Below are 18017 nucleotides of genomic sequence, written 5' to 3'. Positions count from 1 at the left end.
CTCTGCCCCTAGGACTGCCCAACAAGTTGATGGACTATAGCTGAGATAAGAAAGGAGGCCTTCCCACAAAGTGTGCTATGTAAGGGGCCCAGTTCACAGTCTTGCTTGTGTCTAGCCGAGACACACTATAACTAGGTCATTACAGAAACCCAAAAGTTTAGTCATCAAAATGAGGGCCAAAGGGCAGGCAGGCAGTTGGAAGGGTCCCAGGAAATGAAAGGCCAGTACAAAGCAAGGTTTCAGAAGAGAGGCTAGCTCCTAGTCCCACCCAGTGGATAGCCAGACAGGCACTTCAGGTGGGTAGTAGCACCCATTCCTGCCATAGACAGCACAGAAGGCATCAAAGCATTCAGACTGAGTCCTTAGCACCCAGGCCTGCCCCTAACCTAAGCAGGTCACCTTAAAGCTTCATTGTCCTCACCTGTGATGGGCACACACCTGACTCAGCACTGCCTTCTGACATGAAAACATTAAGATTCCACGAACTGCCTGTGACAGCTTGTCACAGTTCTGTCTTGCTCTAACCCAACTGCCTGGCACTGGGGTAGAAAATGGTGATACAGTCAGTCGCCTGTGAGGTCTCCCCCCACTGACTGAAAGCTGACTACCCACACTGACAACTTCACTCTGAGATCTCTGGGTTGTTTTGAGTTCTGGGTAGCACTGGTCATGAGTGGCCACAACATGAGATCACCCTGAGAATCTAAGCTTTCATCTTCATTGGCAATTTGACTGGACTTGGAATCAGCGAGGAGGTACTCTGGGTCTATCTGTGAGGAAGTTTCCAGAAATGTTTAACTATGGAGGGAAGAACCATCCTGAATGTGGGTGAGCACACCATAGGTTGATGCCTTGCACTGAATAAAATGGGAAAGAAGCCAGCAGAGGATCGGCGTTCGTCTGCTCTGACCACAGACACCATGGACTGTCCCCTCAAGCTGTGAGCCAGTCTAAACACTTAGGTGACTTTGGTGAGGTTGTTTTGTCCCAGTGACAAGTCCTGTCTGGGTAGCCTCTTTCTCCCCAACTTTGAGGTTAATTAAACTCAGGGGTGTAGAAGGCCTTGGAGGAGGCTTTCTGCACAGACAGCTCCTTGGTCCTCAGAGAGTCACAGGAGACCAGAGCCTAGAGGCCCGCTCCAGCTGGCCTGGGACCCATCCCTGTACTTGTATGCTTGCTTCTGACCTATCAGTGGCCTGTGGGACCCAGTTCCCTAAGCTGGAGGGCACTGGTGCTGGAGATGATCAAAGATCCTTGGGCTTTCATACGCAGTAGTTCTGACTGGACTTGGCCTCCTGCATCTAGTCTTTCTGGGTTCAAGACCTATCGTCTGGCCAGGAAGTTGGGCTCTTGAGCTGCCCTCCAAGAACCGCAGCTAGGCTCCTCAGAGTTACCCTTACCATCCTCAAACAGCCCTTGTCTGAGGAATGAACCAACCACCTAACAGACCAGCTTCATCTCAGGCCAGAGCATCCCAGATCTCCAGCAAATGCCAGCTTAGATCCCACAAGAGACAAACGCCAGAAGGTACAGACCAGAGACCTTAGGGGCCCAGAGACTATTGGGAGAAACAGGGAGAAGCACCAATAAAAACACCTAACAGTGGGGGAGCTGTGCACTGGGCTCTGTTCATGTCTGTGCAGGCAGAGAGAAAAGGAAGAGCTGGTTTTCAAGCCAGCGTCTTCGCTTGATTTGAGTCTCCAAACCTGGGCTCAGTGAGGAGACTGAATGTCCCTCCCAGCTGCTCCTTCCTACAATAACAAGACTGACATCATTGTTGTCAGGGAAATGGTGTTTTGATTAAAATCATGTGACAGCTACTTCATGATTCAATAAACAAATCCACTGTTAACCCTCGCCTGACAGCCTTGCTAGCAGCTGTGGTCAGAGGGCAACCTCTACCCAGGAGCAAATGGCTGTGCCAACCTGGAGGGAGCGGAGTATGGCAAGTGGCCCAGGCTGTCCCCTGGCAGGTCCTGCATGAGGGAACATGGGTCATCAAGCACACAGACCATGCAGACTTCCAGAGCCTCTCTCCATGGCACTGAGGCAACACCCACCTTCCACCTGAAGGGACCCTGGGCTGCTCTAGGACCAAGCAGCAGGCATGGCCCTAGGGCATCAGATAATTCCCTTAGGGCTTTGAGGCCAGTCGAGAACCTAGTTCTCAGAGTTCTCAAAATCCAGATACTCTCCCTGTGAGGAAAAACCAGTGAGCCAGCCACACACCATACAAAGGGGTTAAAAACAATTTCTGGTTTGCAACTGGATTACTTCTTCAATCTCTTACTTGGCTGTCGGCTCATCAAATGAAAATCTGCCCAGCAACAGCAAAGCCCTTTCCATTGCACCCCCAGGACATTTGCTTTAAGTGAAACAAAAGCAAGGGAGGCTCCCTGAGTCAGAGAAGGGGATTCTGTGGATAAAATGAGCTGCGGCCTCAGAATGCACACACCTGGCTTCTGAGGAAGGTTCTCAACCACCTGAAATGTGTCCAAGGTAAACAAGTACCGCAAAGGTATCTGATTAAATGTTTGATGAGCTACTGCAGTAACGGAGGCTCGAGAAATGCCTGCTGATGTCCTCTGCTGGAGAACCCCCTTCAGAGCGAGTCAGCTGTGGCAGGGCAGATGCCCAGCCGCAGGCTCCCCTCTGGTACACTCCACGAGTTAAACGGCAGGGCCAAATGTTCCCAAGTATGTTGGAGAACAACTCCATCACTTCTTACCGGCCGCATCTTTCCTTCAGTGAAATTCTACAAAGCAGACAGAGGGCCGTGAAGGCTGGCAGCCCAGGTATCTGCCAGGGCTTGGGTTGCTAAGGCAGCCAACCAGCACGTTCCCCCCACCATGCAGCATCCAGCACCCCTGGGGCTGCCTGAACCAGACAGCGAGGCAACTCAGGCAGGGGACAACAGTGTACAGGCACACCGAAAGGCCAGTGCTCAGAACAGGAAGGATTGCATGGACTCCATTTACATCAAATGAAAACTCAGGTAATTTAAAGACAGACTTTTTGCCAGTGATTTAGCCGTACAACACTGTGGACACCAACTTCTTGCAGTCACTGTATCTAGCCTGACAAACAGCATGAGGCAGCCAGGCTCCCCATTCCTAAATTTATTTGAAGTCATAACCACCCATCTACCACTGGCCCTGAGGCAACAGCTGAGACCCCAGTGACTGCTAAACTGGAACTCTGCATCTCTTCTTCATGTGGTTGTAGGAGGCAAAATGAGCTTGTAAAACATCCAGGAAAATGTCAGGCATGGCCTCTTGTCCTGAATGGAAATACCTCCCTTAGTAGAACTGTGCCAGTAAGTTTCCAGCATGTGAGAAAAGTTCACCAGCTCTTCCAGTCAGCCCTTGCATTGCATGGGTCTTGTCTCAGGCTGGGGGAGACACAGAAGACCTCGAACCACAGATACAGACAAGTCCACCACTTCACAAAGGCAGTAAAACAGCCAGCCTTTAGAGCCAGACCTCTCTCCAGGACAGTGTGGTGGGGACTGCTTCTCTGCCCACCTTGCTGTGACTCACCATAGCAGCAGCGGTTCCTGCTGACTACTCTCAGTGCAGAAAGGACAGGGTTTTGGCCCCAAGTTTCAGGGGCACTTACCTTCCCAGTGTCCTCTCCAGGGACTTGGGGTCTCAGGCAGAGGTTCTTGTCAACCCCAGGGATGTTGGGCTCTTCGCTGTCCTTCACAGGAACATCTAGCTCCCTCAGCCTTTGTGCCACCACTAGAGATACAGATAGCAACGCTCTGACCGTCCCTGACCGGGGCCCACCCCTCCCAGGCCACTTGTGCTTCCCAGATGGGATGGCCTCAGCTGCCCTGGCACCATGATGGGCCTGCAGCGCAAAGTTCTGGGCAGCTGTGCAGAGAAAGCCACACCTCACCAGTACTTTACTTAAGGTGCCTTTTTGCTCAAGTCACCCCCATGATTTCTAACTGGGTGTTCCCCCACATCCTGGTCACGGGTAGCCTGTAGGGCCCTGAACAAACAGAAGACCTGGCTCCTTTCAGAACTGATCGCAGCAGTTAAAAGACAACAACTCTAAAGAAAGAAATGACTTGGCTTTTCTTCTTAGTGAGTAATTAAACTCCCTTCATCCTCCAAAAGATTTCCATCTCAACTGAACATGATGTAATTTCCTGGAAACAGCAAGCCCATGGAGGCAATGGGAGAGATGAGCAAGGAATGGATAGAAAGGAGACCAGTGAGTCAGACGATGGCATGCTCTTCACCTGCTCACCAATAACACTGGCTGGAGGATCTTCTCTGCCGCTGACATTCCAAAGAAAGGGCAGCAGCATCCCAAGATGACAGGAGAAGGCTAAGCACCCAACTCACATGGCAGCCCTGCCCTACCGTCCCCAGTGTGATGGACCCAAGGACTAATGTGGGGAGCATGAGGCTTCAGCTCAGGGACCCGGAGGTTAGTAAAGCAATGATATCAGAGACGCGCTGCCTTCCTGGGTGTCACACAAGCCTCCTGGATGCTTGGGTGAGACTGTGTCGCGCTGCCTCTTGAATAAGGACAAGTCCTCCAGCAAACATACTCCCCCACCTCCCACTCCCAGGCCCACACCACCACAGTCAAGCTTGGTGTTTCTGTGAACTGAATGAAGGTTGCCCTTTGTTTTAATAAGGCCTCATTCAAAATCACATTTATCTGTTCACCCTTATGAAACAAAATCCATCTTGGGCTCCCATTCATTGGCAGCACATTAGACGCACAAGATCTAGTATTTTAAGTTCATGATGGGTAAACCTCAATGTGTAGAGAGAATCACTATTAATGGGACACTTTTTATTGTCATAGGATGTATGTGTTTGTCTTGGCTGCCCTTTCCTAGCAAGCTGAATAACTGGTATAAACTGCCCAGATGTAAAACAGCAGAAATACATATTCAAGGCAACCAGACAATTCCAGAAGAATTGATTCCTCAGAGGCAGAGGCAGAGGCAGGGCCAGCCTGGTCTACAACAGAGAGTTCCAGTACAGCCAAGGCTGTCTCTAAAAGACCTCTGGAGCTGGGGACTGGGCTAGGCCAGAGGCTCCTGCATCCTAGGAGCAAAGAAGTCTCCAGTTGTATGAATGAGAGAAAGAGAGAGAGAGAGAGAGAGAGAGGGGTGGGGGGGACGGGACGGGGAGTGTGTGTGAGTCTGGTGACTTGGCTCACATCAGAGGACGGCTTCTAGAAACCAGGGAACACAGTTTTATGAAGCATGAACAATCTACACCAGACACTAGTGGGCAATGGTTACACAACACAAGACAAAACAGACCAAGCTGTATCAGAGAGTTCCTGGAGAATCAAGTATTAAAACTAATACGTAGACAAGATGGCCACATTGAGGCTGAAGAGCAACTGCTATGCAGGGAAACACAAGAAGGTCACTGTGTACATAAAGAATAGTGAGGCCTCTAATGGCCACCCAGAAACAGATCCGGCATACTATGCAACCCTTCCCTGAAGGCAAGGGCCCACTGCCTCTCCCATCAGTAGTCTTAGGCAGAAAGGTAAATGCACAAGGCTAGGGGAAGCAGGACAGAGAAACTTTAGAAGTTTATTTTCAAGTGAGCATATCATGTGGCATTTCCAACCGAAGGTGAAGCAACTGCCCCAGTGCGCATCTGCTTCTAGAATCAAGACAATTATCTCTCAAATATCAAACTCATTAAAGAGGAGTGCAGCCTGCAGGTGATGCAAAAAAACAACTGTGAAATTAAAATGCTTACAACACAGTAAGGCATTAAAATGAACATCTTTTTGCTTAAGAAAATATTCAGACCTTGGCCCTGGAACACACAAAATGGAAGCTCACTACAAAGCAGTTTAAAATATGGGCACACGCCTTTGATAGAAACAGTTTGTTCTGTTTTTCTAAGGTATGACAAACTTGAAAGCATTTACGCAAACTTGGTTTTATGTGACTTGTGTTTAATGTACAAAGTTTTGTAAGTTTCTTTGGGCCTTCACAAAACAGAACAGGGCTTGTTATATATAAAAGTATTTGTAAGTAAAATCAACAATTCAGAAACCAAAATGGAAACATCAAACTACATGGTAAGATACACTAAGAAACAGTCTGCAGTAAAACTTCATTAACCAAGTCCACTACAGACAAGGAGTCTATTAGATAAATATTTAAATTATCCAGAACAATCATCAGAAAAGGTGTAGCCTGTCAGAGCTGCTCATGAAAGGAATAGGATGTAACTAACTAGGGTGACTGGTAATCACAGCCACTGTTCTAAAAACAGTGTCAAGCAGCCTTCCATAAACACGATTCATTTGCTTTAGCAAACCCTGCAGCTTGACCGTCTGTCTACCTTAAATTTCTGGACAAATCAATGAAATTTTACTGCAAAAGTAGAAAGCATTCTAGCATCACCCACACAACAAGAAAACACTGAGCAACAAACCTTCAGTTTGGTGCTGTACAGTGTCACAACAGCAAGATGCTCATGAACACTGCCAGGAGCAAAGCCAGGGAGGGACCAGTGGTTCCTACACTCTCATCAAACAGTAGACCCACAGCTTAGTAGGAGGCACTAAAGCTTCTTGTGAGTTTTTGAAGGCAGTCACAGTGCTGTTTCAACATCACACGTTAGCAGCAAGATATACCCACTTCCGACTTCCGCACGACATGATTACAGCCAACACCGAGCAAATGAAAACCAGAACAGCATGCGTTGACCTTCCACATCTCCTTTCATGTGAGATGTTGATGCAGACCATTGTAGCCAGGAGGATGTGGCTTTCACTACAGCCAAATCTCAATATTATCTCAGAGTAGATAATAGTAAGTTATCCTTAACCATTTACTTTTAACATTGGAAAGATGGAGAGCCACAAAGATACGTATATACAGTAAAAGAATCGCTCACTCCATGTTGGGGTCCAAGTCCATCCGGGCTCTGTCTGGAATCTTAAGTGTCTGGGGCCTGATTCAAAAGGGAGGAGGCAGGAGCCTCAATGGTGCTGGAGAAATACACGGGGAGACACTCAAGAGATGACTGTACGAGGGGGTATCAACAACTGCTCAGGAAGAAGGGCTGTGCAGTTATCCCAACAGAGAGAAGTAAAAGCAGTCTTATTTCATGTTTAGAAAGAATCAAGTCACTGAAATCTGATTTCTTCTAAGTTGTTGCCTTGCTTGGATGAGATCTTGAAGGTTCCATTGTCTCCACCCAGTGTAACAACACATTGACTAGAGATCTGTGATAAGAGTTTAGTAAAGGCTTTTCCCTCCTGTTCCTCTTTATGCCAAGGCAAGAACTGGAAAATTCCAAACAAAATCATGTTAGTGGTACAGAAAGTTCATGAATGATCACTATGTGAACATTTAGCATGTAACAATGACAAAAGCACCAGCCTGAGATCCCACTGTGGCCCTGACCTCTGCTGCTCTACTCAGCCACGCTGACCAGAAGTTACTAAACTGTCCATGCCAGTAACAATCAGCATGCTTTGCATGGAACTGAGAAAATGGCCTGCTCACTTGCAGAGACTGGTTGGCCAAGACATTTCTTTATTTTAGACAATGAAGCCCAGGCTCTTCTACTCTGAGATCTGCCTGCCTCAGTCTCCCAAGTGCTGGGATTATAAGTGTATGCTGCCAAGCCCAGCCAGGGCCAAGAAATTCCTGAGTAAACAGGCCCAGCATGACTGGTACTTGCCGCCCTTTGTCTCCCATCATGCCGGTGCCCTGCCGCTTCCCAGTGCTCACACTGTAGAGGAAAACTCCCCAGCAACCACAGCCTAGCACAAAACAGAACGCTTACCACTTATAGCTTCCTGTGCAAAATACTTGACATCCATGTCTTCGTCCTGGCCTAGCTTCTGCAGCACAGGCCGCACTTCCCCCTGCAAGGCACTGAAATTCAGAAGCTGCTGTGAGAAGATGGCTGCGGGGACAGAGACTCAGGAAGATACAATCTGCAGCAAAACTGGGGTCTGGATCCGTGGTAATTTTCATATTTAAAATGAAGAAATTTAAATAATTTTAAATACTGACAAACAGGACAAGTGCATCAAATCATTTCTAAAGAAAAGTGGTGATCTGTCCACACCAGAGCTTATGTATAAAAGTCAAAAGGGGGACAGGCCCAAGACTGAGGGGCTGGATTCTTTTCTCTGAATAAGCTCAGATTCTAGGTAAAGGAAAGAAATCCCTGAACTTATTTTAGCTGTTTCTCCCCACCATGAGGGGGTACTTTCAAACCAAAAGCAACACTAAAATCTTACTTGGTATCTAGAATTGGTCCGATTTTCTGCAGTGACTTGGCCACATTGAAACGCACATTTGCTACTTGGTCTCCTGCCATTTTCAACACGATGGGCAACATCTGCTTAGTGGTTATTTCCTGACCACAGGCTTCAGACAGTGCCTAGAAAAATAAATAAGATGGCACATTTAAAGCTTTAATACTCCCCAAATCTAGAGAAACAGACTAATACTTAAAAGGAAGGTAATTGAGCAGCAGAAAACTGTTTCCTACTTGAGCATCTAAGGACCATGATGTGGCTTAAAAGATGAGAGATCTCTGCCAAAACATACAACAAAACTGCAACTTTTAAAATACTGAAACTTTTAAAGATTTAGTTTCATTTTATTATTTATGTGTGAATTTGTGGGGAGCGTAGTGAGGGTGAGAGGCAGGAAGAGTCAGATCCACCAGCAGCAGCTGGAGTTCCGGGCAGCTGGACGCCAGCTGACAGGGTGCCCGATCCTCTGAACAGGAGGCAGTCCCAGCCACAGCCATATCTCCAGCTCCAAAATTTTAAATCAGTATTTTCTCTGTTCTGATTACCCAACTGATCAGTATAAGAAATGCACATCCAACTGCACTTAGCAATACTTACATTAATGCAGAATAAAGTGGTCATTCTGTGCAAGTAATTAGGATCATTTGCCATCACTAACACTTTAGGGACAATGGTGTTCTGGGCCCACTCTGTACCAAACTTCTGGACTAACTTCATGAGGTTGTTGGTGGCAGCTTCCCGGATGGCATACACTGAGGAGAGTCCAAGAGAACATCTTCATGGCACTCACTTTACAGTCAACCTATTTTACCTCATCCACATCACAGAGACCCAAAATAAGCCAGGCAGCCCTAATATACAGACTTAATAATCATGTAATCACAGCTATTACAGTTCTCAACCGTCTGCGTCCAAGGAAAACTCTATGTGAGGAGCTCTGTCCACACACCATCAACTAGCAAACACAACAGCCTACTAGGCATTATGTGCTACAGAGAGAAGACATCAGGCACCTTCCCTCAAAGAGCAAAATACTCTATTGGAGAAAGAAAGAAGGTGCTCAAGAAGCCACATGGCAGAGGACCGCTCGCAGCACATACAGCACTGGGCGGAAAAGGCTGAGCAGGAGGGAGGGACTCTGGAAGTCTTCTGCGAGGAGCCAAGTGCTGCACTGGCCGTGAAGACTAGCGGGGAAGTGTGTAAACAGCAGAGGGAGAGAAGCCAAGGGACGCAGTGAAGAAAGCAAGGGCACGAGGGAAAAAGTGAAACCTGCGAGACTGTCAGGGACAGCCCCGCCCAGAGAGCATCTCTAAGACAAACGATAGACGTAGACGTTAAAAGCACCAAAGGGGATTTTAGCAAGATTATGCTACACAGGCCATCATGGTCACCTATCTACACAGTGACAAATGAAAGTTCTCCACTGAAAATGCTCAGGTTAAGACAAGCTACTAACTGTGCACTGACATAAAAATAATTTATCAAAGACATCACAAACCTAAACCATCAAGTCTGAGTTGTTAGTTTCTCTGTGCAGCCCTGAACACAGAAAGGCCTGATTCCTCTTCATTTCTGATTCCTTAAGATTCAAAACTTGGACTTAGATAACAAACCAAGTGGGACAGGTGACTGTCTCATCCTCCTCTCAACTGGCAAGCACAACCCTCAAGGAAGAGCAAAAAACCTGACAAGCCACAGCGCCACTCCCTGGCAGGCTAAGCAAGCTTCCCATAGGAGCTGGCCAACTTTTCCCAACTTGAATCCTGCTGTAAGGACACTAAGAACAGGGAAAACACAGTGACAAGGAACTGTACCCCCACCCCCACCCACGGCCAATGCTCAGACTTCAGTCTGCAGAGAAACACCCACCAGGATGCCTAGAAGCTTTCTCAGGACAGGCTCAAGTCAAGTGTCTACCCCCCTGGGGAAGTCAAGCATCTACCCCTTGTGGGCTTTCTCCTTCACAGAAGTAACTGCTCTAGCCTCTCCTCCGTTCTTCCTTTGAAGGGGAGCTAATGGCAGCACCTTTGTTGCTCTCCTCACTGCTGGGGATGATTCTTACTATAATGCAACTAGCGCCCAGTCCCACTGCCCAAAGAACCGGAGACTGAGCGGCAACCAAGACCTCAACTGCACTGAACTCTACTTGGCCTGATGCCTCCTTGCTCCTGGCTCCTCTTATTTCTGAATCAGGAACGCAAGCCTTTCCGAGTTCTGCCAGTTTTCACTCCTTGTTTTGTCTATGGGTCTGTCTTTCCCCTCAAGGTTAGGCTGATCTAATTCTGTCTATTCTCACGAACTTTGACCTGGTACTTGTTAAAGATTAAGTCAATAAATGAAGTGCCCCAGCATGCAGAAACAAAACCTGGAACTCTGTTTCCCTCTCCGCCCCCCTGGAGCCCTGGCCTCTCACACTGACAGCAACGGCCCTCAGCCTGCCGGCCTTCAGCCTCTGCAGAGCTCTCACACTGGCCCTCTAGCAGTTTCATCCTATGGAGGGTAGGGATGTTTCTAAAGAAACCTGCTCACTGCTCCGTGTGCACCACTTAAAGTGCAAAAACATCAATCTTCTTCAAATTACAAAAGTCTAAGCTAAACTACACAAGCTGCAGGAAGGAAAGCCCACGGTGAGGGGACATGCTGCAGCCCCACCGTGTGCTGCCGCTACAGGACATAAACTCCACTACCTCCCAAAGTTGGAAGGAAGCAGGAGGCGGGATTCTTAAATTGCATAGAGCAAGCTCCCTACACAGAGCGGGTGTCAGCGGTCTCCTTGTAGAGTATTGGAGCCTTAAAACTCCTTCAAAATCTGAAGGAAAAAACCAACCCTTAATCCAGAAGGATTAATCCAGAAGGCAGTTTTCAAAGGAAGAACTAGAAAGATCTCTGGGAATATCACTGATACTAATATTTGTCAAAAGTAAACTTTTTAAATAAAAAATAATAATTTCTTAGACTGGGAGATGCTGGGTGGTTAAGAAAATACATAATGCTCAGTTCCCAGCACCTAAGCCAGGATCAGGATCCCACGCCCTCTCTGCTCTCCAAGAGCTCGGCAAGCACACAGGCAAGCTCAGAGACATACACACACTTACACATAATTTAAAATTTTTAAAAATTAAAAAACCTTTCCTATGATTTACCAATTTTTTTATTTTTTATAAATGGTCTTAAAAACTTAACTTTTGAGAACAAAAGAAATCAAGGAGTCTCCACATGTAGTTTAAAAACACCAGATGTATCGATACATATGCCCTAACAGACTGTCACACACAGACTTACAACCTAACCCTTCTACCCTTGGACATAGGATACAAATGCGCTTTTAACAAAACCACCTACTGTAAGCAGATATAAACATTCTTATTCTTACCTTAGTACCTAGTCACAAGTACCCACAGATAAATGCATGAAATACATAAAGCATACAGAGCAAGGAGGACGCTTGTCACATCCACCAAGACTCGGGCCCAAAGCTCAAGGGGCTCACATGAGAACTTGAAGACACTCACTGGGCCAGTCTCAAGCCCAACTGAAGCTGCCAAGTCTAGAACCTGGCGCAGAGGCCCCTCCTCCCATCAGCTGCCCATCAGGGAGAAAGAGAGCCCTGTGCACACACACTGCCCTGAGGCATCACCAGAAAAGCACCTGCTCATCCCAGTCTGAACTGGCCTGAGCTCACATTCGCCAGTCTAGCCGCAGCAGGCAGAGAGTAAACAGTAAGCTTTCCTCAGAGAGCAAAACCCTGGCTCTGCCCCAGGGCACAGCACATAGCACCAACTCCTGCTGCACCTTTGCACGTTACCTCAGAAAACCCAAGTAGCCAATTCTCTCCAACCAAGCCTTCCCAACCTACCAGCCTAGTCTGCTGCTACTGAGGACGCCAATGGTGGCAGGGAGGCTGTAAACCCTGCCACTGCAGGAAATAGACCTCGCAGGGTTTGAAATTCAAAGACAGCAGGAGGTAGAAGACAACAAGGAGGTTACTCAGCACAGAAAATAACAGGAAGTACCACTGTCCAGATCTGTAGTGGGCGGGACATGGTGTGCCTGCCTTTATTCCTAACACTCAGGAGACAGAGGCAGAAGGCCAGCCAGGGCTACACAGTGAGAGCCTGTCCCAGATTAAGTAAGTAAAGTGTTTATGTATGACGGGCCGCTAGGGGAACTTCACCAACCTTTCTGCAGCACTACGCTGTCAAGGCACAGAGCGCGTCCCACAGAGTTCCTTTCTAAACAGCCAAGTGTGAGCATCAGACACATGCAAAGGCCTGGGCGTCCCATAACGTCTGTTTTAACTTGTCTACTCACCATGATCCACAAGCCAGGCCATACACAAAGAATTCAGCTTTTCATCAAAAAACTCCACACCCTATGGATACAGAAGATTCCATTAATAACATATCCAAAGTTAGGACAAGACGTTCTATTTACATGGCACAATGATTACCTAAAAGCTAACGGCAGACATCCACACAAGCCCAACTACAAGAAAGCCGTAAAAAACAATATTGTAGAATTACAAACTATGAGACTATCTTACTAAGTAGAAAGCAAAAACAAGCAAGAGTGAGTGGCACAGGCCTGGCTTATGGGAGGACAAAGTACCGAGCCAGGCAAAGGGCTGAAAAGAGCCGGCACAGCCCAGCAAATCCAAATGCCATGGGAAAGCGAATCACCCAAAGAGCCGCTGAGGAGCTTGATAATTCTCAACTCTTTTTGGTTAACAACAAGTCCTTGAGAATAGGCAACTGACACCAACATATCGCCAACAGAAGACAGCACTGCTAGGGCATGACAGAAAGCACAGAGAGGAAAAAAACAGCAGCAAATGTGCAGGGCACAGGGCAGAGGAGACAGTCGGCCTACCTGCCTCAGTCCACACAGGCTGGGACGAGGCCTTGGATGAGCACTCCACACAGGGAGCCCATGGTGCACTTGCCTGGTGCCTTCCTTCTGGTTCCAGTCTAAGATACTCCTGACCAGTGAGGATGTATTTAAATACAGACCAATAGCAAAGGTTCTGTGCAGCTTTGCCTTGCCATGACCAATTCTGGCAGGCACTGCACCCAGTGTCGGCTCTCAGAATCATTTTTTAGTCCAGGTTGAGGGTTTTCCTGTAATTTCCTTCAGATATTCTGTGGTTTAACTTTGTATTTACTCATCAAAGCCTATAAGCCAGGCTGCATAGTCTTGAGAAAATTGCATTACAATTGTATTAAAAATTTCTATAAAATTGAAAATTTTACTCATAAAGAAAAATTAAGGATGCATATACTGAGAGGGAGAGATGGCTCGGTCGTTAAGAGCACTTGAGGCTTTATAGAAGGCCTGGTTTTGGTTCCTAGCACCTACATGGCAGCTCACAACTGTAACTCCAATTCTAGAGGAACCAATAGCCTCCACAGGTACCAGGCATACATATGCTTTACACATATATGTGTGAAACACACACACACAGAAGTAAATCATAAAAGAAAGTAAATCAAAAGAATAGATGTGCTAATAAGATAGGATGGTAAAACTCGGTGTCCATGACTGTTGCATGCTACCCCAGCCAGAAAGATCTACACCAGCCAAGACACCGTCAGTCTTGTCTGCACACTGCTCTGTATATTGCTGACAGCTCTGGAGACTGCCCAGGCCTAGCAGGGCTCAGGTTCTAAGAAATGGTAAATATAGTCCACCTCCTCCTAGACGGCTGCTTCAGCCCAGCAAAGCCATCGGTAGCACTGCTTCTTTCCACTCCAGACAGTGACAGAGAAGATCACTGCACAACAGAAAATGACCCTCAACACTTGGAAGTGATGGCGAAGAAGCATGACAAGATGACGTCTCCTGACATATGGATCTGCTGGTATCTTTGGCATTTCAGATTTGATCAGACACTGTGCCATGGCCACCTACAAGATGCATGCTCATAAAAGACCAAAATTAGCAATACGGCGCAGTGGTCAAGAAACCATCAATACCATGTGTTGTGGTCTGAAAGGAATGGACTTATGCCTTGGGGCAGGGGAAACAAAGTAAGATAAAGTAAGCAGGAAACTGACATACATACACACACACACAAAAATAAATTTATTTACATATATATATATATATATATATATATATATACACACACACACACATTCTTAAAACCACTCAGGTCTCCTTCATCCAACCAGTAAGAAATGCCAAGTGTCTATGGAAGCCACTGGAAAAACACAGCCAACTCTTTAAGAGCTTCCTGTTGTCTGCACCTACTGAGGAAGAAAGGGAAGGATGCAGCTACACAGCCTAGTGCTGAAATTTTAATTAGTCATATCCATTAGAATAAAACTAATAATGAAACCGAAAGAACAGCAAGCAGTGTGGTCACCATTTACACCACTCGGAGATGTAGAGTGGATCCTAAACTTCCTTTCATCAGCGTGCAGGAAAATGCTCCTAAGTTCACTGTGTTTAGGACAGAGTCCAACAAAAATGCCAAACTAACTTCTCCTGAAAGCGTATTTCTCCCTCCATAGATGAGCCCTTAAATCACACCGGTTTTCAATAAAAACAGCTCTATTACGTAAGTACACCGTGCACACTCATCATGAGGAGGCAGCACGGCGATGTGTTCCTGCGGTAATGCACTAGTAAAAATAAAATCTACCCTCCAAGCTAGGTAATGGTGGCGCACGCCTTTAATCCCAGCACTCGGGAGACGGACGCAAGCAGGTCTCCAAGTTCAAGGCCAGCCTGGTCTATAGAAAGAGTTCCAGACAGCCAGGGCTACACAGAGAAACCTTGTCTTGAAAAAGCAAACACAAAAAACAAAAACAAAAATAAAACATCCTACATGTAGGCCACAAGAATTTACTTCAGTGTAGCTAATAGAAACAGACCAGACTGACTAGCTGAGCGTCCCACTCACCATGGAAGTGCATGACTGGACAGACCCGGCTGCTCCCCAGGCCCAGGCACTCACCAGCTGGCCAGCCAGCAGCGGCATATACTCGATGATGGCCAGGCGGACCCTCCACTTGGCATCCTCAGCCAGTTCCACTATGGCAGGAAGCAGAGACTGAGAGAGCTGACGGATTCCAATCACCTCATTTACACAATCCAAATTGGAGATGATATTTAAACGAACTTCAGGACACTGTAAACACAGAAGCCCCAGAGACTACGTGTGAAAATTAATTCCTTTGCCCAGTATTTTCCTGGTATGATAAAATAAAAAAGTGCTAAATAGAATTTAAAACTAAAGGGGCCAGGTGTGGTAGTATACGCCTTTAATCCCAGCACTTGGAAGGCAGAGGTAGGCGGATCTCTGTGAGTTCAAAGCCAGTCTGGTCTACAAAGTAAGTCTATGACAAACAGGGCTACACAGAGAAACCCTATCTCAAAAAAATAAAATAAGATAAAATAAAAATAAAATAAATAGGTGCCCAGTAACTATAACATAAAAAATTTTTAAAGAGATATTTCTAGAGTGGTTTAAGCCATACTTATTTCATGAGTGTTTTGCCTAAACATGTGTGTGTGCCTGGTGCCTGCTGAGGTCAGAAGGAGGCCTCAGATCTCCTGGAACTGGGGTTACAGCTGGCTGTAAAGCTGCCACATGGGTGTTGGGAACCAAACCCAAAGCCTCTGAAACAGCAAGTACTCTTAACTATTCCCCCACCTCTCCAGCCCCTATTTTTTGTAAGTTTGGTTGGTTTGGGTTTGAGAGACAGTTTTCCTCTGCAGCCTTGAACTTAAAGGATCCACCTGCCTCTGCTGGGATTAAAGACATGCACCACCACGCCCAACTGAGTTTTTTTTTTTAATATTTATTTATTATTATGTATTATTATGTATACAGTGCTCTGCCTGCATGTACTCTTGCAAGCCAGAAGAGGGCGCCATATCACATTACAGATGGTTGTGAGCTACCATGTGGTTGCTGGGAATTGAACTCAGGACCTTTGGAAGAGCAGGCGGCGCTCTTAACCACTGAGCCATCTCTCCAGCCCCCTGAGTTTGTTTTTTATTAAGTCCCTGTGCCCAGTTTTTGGGAAACCTGTAACTCTATACCCAAAAAGAAGGACTGTCAAATATCTAAATTATGCTTTTTTCCCCCACATCTGTACACTTTGGGTCCTATTTTAGTAAAATCACATCAAGTCAATGACATCAAAGCAAAATAATTCATAGCCAGACTCACCTCATCCTTTAACTGAGCTAAAAAGAGAGGCAGGAGATGCTCAATGGTGTTCTCTTTGCCCAAGATTGTAGACAATCCCATAATTACAGAAGCTAGAGCTGACTTGACATGTTGGTTGGTATCAGACACTAATTCCTAGAACAGAATAAAAATTCACAAGAATCAAAGCCTCCACATCACCTCCCAAGGAGTCAACAGCAACACTAGTCAACAGGCCCAGCCATCTGCGGGCAACAGGCTTTGCCCCCACAAGTGCTTTACAGTATGATGTGCACAAATAAATTATAAATATTGTCACGAATGTTACGTATTGATTCATTTATGCCTCTACCTTCTTTAAATGCTAGAAGCTTCAAAGGCATGTTAAATAAAATAAAGTGAAGTTACGCTCACCTTTATATAAGGCAGGATCTGATTCATAATTATAGTCTCTCTACCTTCAGTGGGCAGGTTCTCACAAAGTTCTAAAACAGAAAATGCAATGCTGTCAAGGAGCCAAAGAGAATTAACCAAATCCTCCCAACAGTTTCCAGTTAAATCTCATGTCTAAGCAAACAAACTCTAGTGGGGAAATGAGGCTGGCTCTCCCAGCACAGCCTGAATGCCCTCTGTGATAAACTAACTCAAACTCAAAGAAACGAGACACAGTAGCTGTTTGATCAAAACTACGGAGCAGTAGCTTCCTGTGACAATGACACTCTCCACACACTGGCATCATCTCTGTCTGCAACATCTTATAAATTAAAACTGTGCCGAGCATCCTAATAGGACAAATGTATCAAAGTGGACGGAAATGTTGCTGCACGGACTCATTTTTTTCTGGTTTAAACATTTTGGGTCCTATTTTAGCAAATACCAAACCAAACCACAGCAAATCAACAACGCCCAAGTCAAAGGACTCCAGAGCAGCCTCACCTCTTACTTTGTGGGCAGCGGCTGCTCGGACTTCGGCTTCACAGTCCCTGAGGAGGCTCTGGAAGGCAGGGATCAGGTCACTGAGTGCAATTTTAGGTCCCACAGCTTTCTGGAGCTAGAAAACAAGTTATACAGGTTTAATGTGTATTAACAAAGTTGTAAAAACCAAATAGTACAATCATCAAATGTATCCTGTAGCCACAAGAGGTTGCCAGGTTTACATGGCACACATTTTATCCACCAAGCCATCTGACTGGCCCCAAATGGAAAGATTAAGTGTTCGTTCTCTCTCTCTCTCTCTCTCTCTCTCTCTCTCTCTCTCTCTCTCTCTCTCTCTCTCTCTCTCTCTCTCTCTCTCTCTCTCTCTCTCTCTCTTTCTCTCTCTTTTTTAATTTATTTTTAAAATTTTTGATGCTATATTCAAAGCCACTGAACAGAATTTGTAAGCTGTGTCCTTTAAGGTTTTGGGGTTTGTTTTTTGGTTTGGTTTTGGTTTTTCTGGTTTTTTTTTTTTTTTTTTGTTTTTTCTTCTTTTTTTTTTTTGGTTTTTCGAGACAGGGTTTCTCTGTGTAGCCTTGGCCATCCTAGACTCACTTTGTAGACCAGGCTGGCCTCGAACTCACAGTGATCCGCCTGCCTCTGC

The 18017-nt window shown here is 46.2% G+C and overlaps 1 protein-coding gene across 1 annotated transcript in view; it reads right to left on the bottom strand.

Moving 5' to 3' along the window:
* Ppp2r1b (protein phosphatase 2 scaffold subunit Abeta) overlaps positions 1 to 18017 on the bottom strand; it is a 37639-nt gene that overhangs the window by 5687 nt on the left and 13935 nt on the right. The window contains 9 exon segments of the mRNA XM_051155728.1: positions 3619 to 3740; positions 7797 to 7888; positions 8260 to 8402; positions 8878 to 9032; positions 12592 to 12652; positions 15239 to 15412; positions 16460 to 16594; positions 16853 to 16923; positions 17375 to 17489. Of these exon segments, the coding sequence (XP_051011685.1) occupies positions 3619 to 3740; positions 7797 to 7888; positions 8260 to 8402; positions 8878 to 9032; positions 12592 to 12652; positions 15239 to 15412; positions 16460 to 16594; positions 16853 to 16923; positions 17375 to 17489 (1068 nt within the window).

This window comes from Acomys russatus, chromosome 14, assembly GCF_903995435.1.
Source record: "Acomys russatus chromosome 14, mAcoRus1.1, whole genome shotgun sequence".
NCBI lineage: Eukaryota > Metazoa > Chordata > Mammalia > Rodentia > Muridae > Acomys > Acomys russatus.
This window is presented reverse-complemented; position numbering and strand designations above follow the sequence as displayed.